Consider the following 1,875-nt stretch of genomic DNA (forward strand, 5'->3'; position numbering starts at 1 on the left):
ATAATTAGCCGTAAGTCACCAGGGATTTCCTTTCGGTAAGTCTATTTTGAGATGTGATGTCATACGAGAGTCAAAACTTTATCAGATCTACGAGTTGTTTCTTTTACCTTCGCCAAACAATTTTAACGTCATTGTTGTGTATCCAAAAGGCCGTGTTCACAACATTGATTGTAACGATAAGGCAAGACCAACAAACTTGTCCCTCATGCATGAATGCTTGTTTCCAAAAGAGAAGCATAACACATTATGTTTGCCACACAGCTGTGTAAGATTGAGTGGAAACTGTCCCAGATTGCTTATTGTGAAGTAACCATGCAGTAAATGCAGTCTAACCCGACCTGAGAAGGAATTATTTGTAAAGCTAACCCCATCTAAACACTCAGCATTGTCTCCTCCTTGACAGTTTTTCTTTGTGTCAACAACTTTCTGTTAGTGTTACAGTAGCAGTGTTTCAAACCACCTCTAGTGTCTCTCAGGAAAAAATTATCCATAGGACAATGTATCATATTTCAGGTGCCATTTACAAAATTGGCTTACGAGATGTGCAGTTTTCAATCATGCCTAGGATGTTATGATATCATGTTACATTACAAGTACTACGTGTGTTTACTAGGTGAAATGTGTACACGAAAACATGGGAACCACCACTTTCAGGCCGCATCAGTTTAATTCATTGTTTCTCAGACCTGCTGGCTTAAAAAACTACTGACTTTCTTTTTAAGGTCTTCTGTTTCTTTGCATAATTTTTAGTTCTGGTTTTCAATACTATTTGTCAAGCATACCCTAAAGGCAATGAAGATGAAAAGAGAAAATAAAATAAGCTAAAGAAACCATTCAAATTTTTAGTTTCCCAAGCCTTATGAATGACAAAACTTTTTCAAGTTATAGAGCCCCTTATGCCACACCAATTTTATTTGTTGCTTCTTGGATTTGCCTGTCCATTTTTTTTTATTTTCAAAAACAATTAAGTCCCAAGAAAAAATAATACAGGTTTTGCTCACAAACCTGTAAATATTGCCATTCAGAGCCGCATACACATAATTTCAGTCTAATAACTGTTACAATGCCTTTTATTAAGAACATTAGTAGCAAATCGAAAGAAGCATAAAATGTGCAATTAAACTTTTTTTGTTATTCAAGACGTACATCTTCAATCCAGACCATTTGAACAAAATTATGATAATTAATTTTTTTCCCAACTTCCAGTCCATTTTTTTTTCTGAAAAATCAGTGAAGCAACAAATAAATTTGGTGTGGCCTTATTGGACAAGGAATACTGTAGCTGAAATTTTCTAAAAGTTTGCAAAAATGAATTAATAAAAAATATATACTGTACAGTTATGTGGGAACATGTAGGATGAGATATAAGTTGCCTTACCCTTCCACGGATGCCCAGGCAGTTCTTGAGCACCTGCTTGAACTCTTCAAGGTTGAGAGCACCACTGCCATCTGTGTCAGCTTCCTATTGGTCGATAGTTGATGCAGTGTCATTAGAACAAAACAATTGACCAACCACGAAGGTTCATCCAATGATACACACATAGTAATTTTTGGTCACAGCCATGAAAGTTTATCATATCACAATAGAGTCCATTCCAAGACACCATGAGGGTTTTTAGGCGATATTTATAATTCGTTTGAATTATTTTGAATAAAAGAATATCTGAGCCACAATAATTAAATTCTTTTCAAAAAATTGACTGAGAAAGTATTCATATATTTGAATTCCTTTGAATATTTTAGAAACATTTTGAAAGTAACTGTACAAAAATATCTTTATTTAGAATAATTGTGAAACCTCTGTGTGATTATTTGATGTTTACAAATATTTACAAAAAATGGTAAACCGGCCAAATGGTTAAATTAGTTATGGTG

General features: G+C 34.1%; 1 protein-coding gene across 1 annotated transcript in view; it reads right to left on the minus strand.

Moving 5' to 3' along the window:
- LOC118419453 (WD repeat-containing protein on Y chromosome-like) overlaps positions 1-1,875 on the minus strand; it is a gene marked incomplete in the record, with an annotated part of 53,472 nt that overhangs the window by 30,431 nt on the left and 21,166 nt on the right. The window contains 1 exon segment of the mRNA XM_035825830.1: positions 1,379-1,462. Coding sequence (XP_035681723.1) covers positions 1,379-1,462 — 84 coding nt within the window.

The sequence above is a fragment of the Branchiostoma floridae genome, chromosome 7 (assembly GCF_000003815.2).
Source record: "Branchiostoma floridae strain S238N-H82 chromosome 7, Bfl_VNyyK, whole genome shotgun sequence".
In the NCBI taxonomy this organism is placed as follows: Eukaryota; Metazoa; Chordata; class Leptocardii; order Amphioxiformes; family Branchiostomatidae; genus Branchiostoma; species Branchiostoma floridae.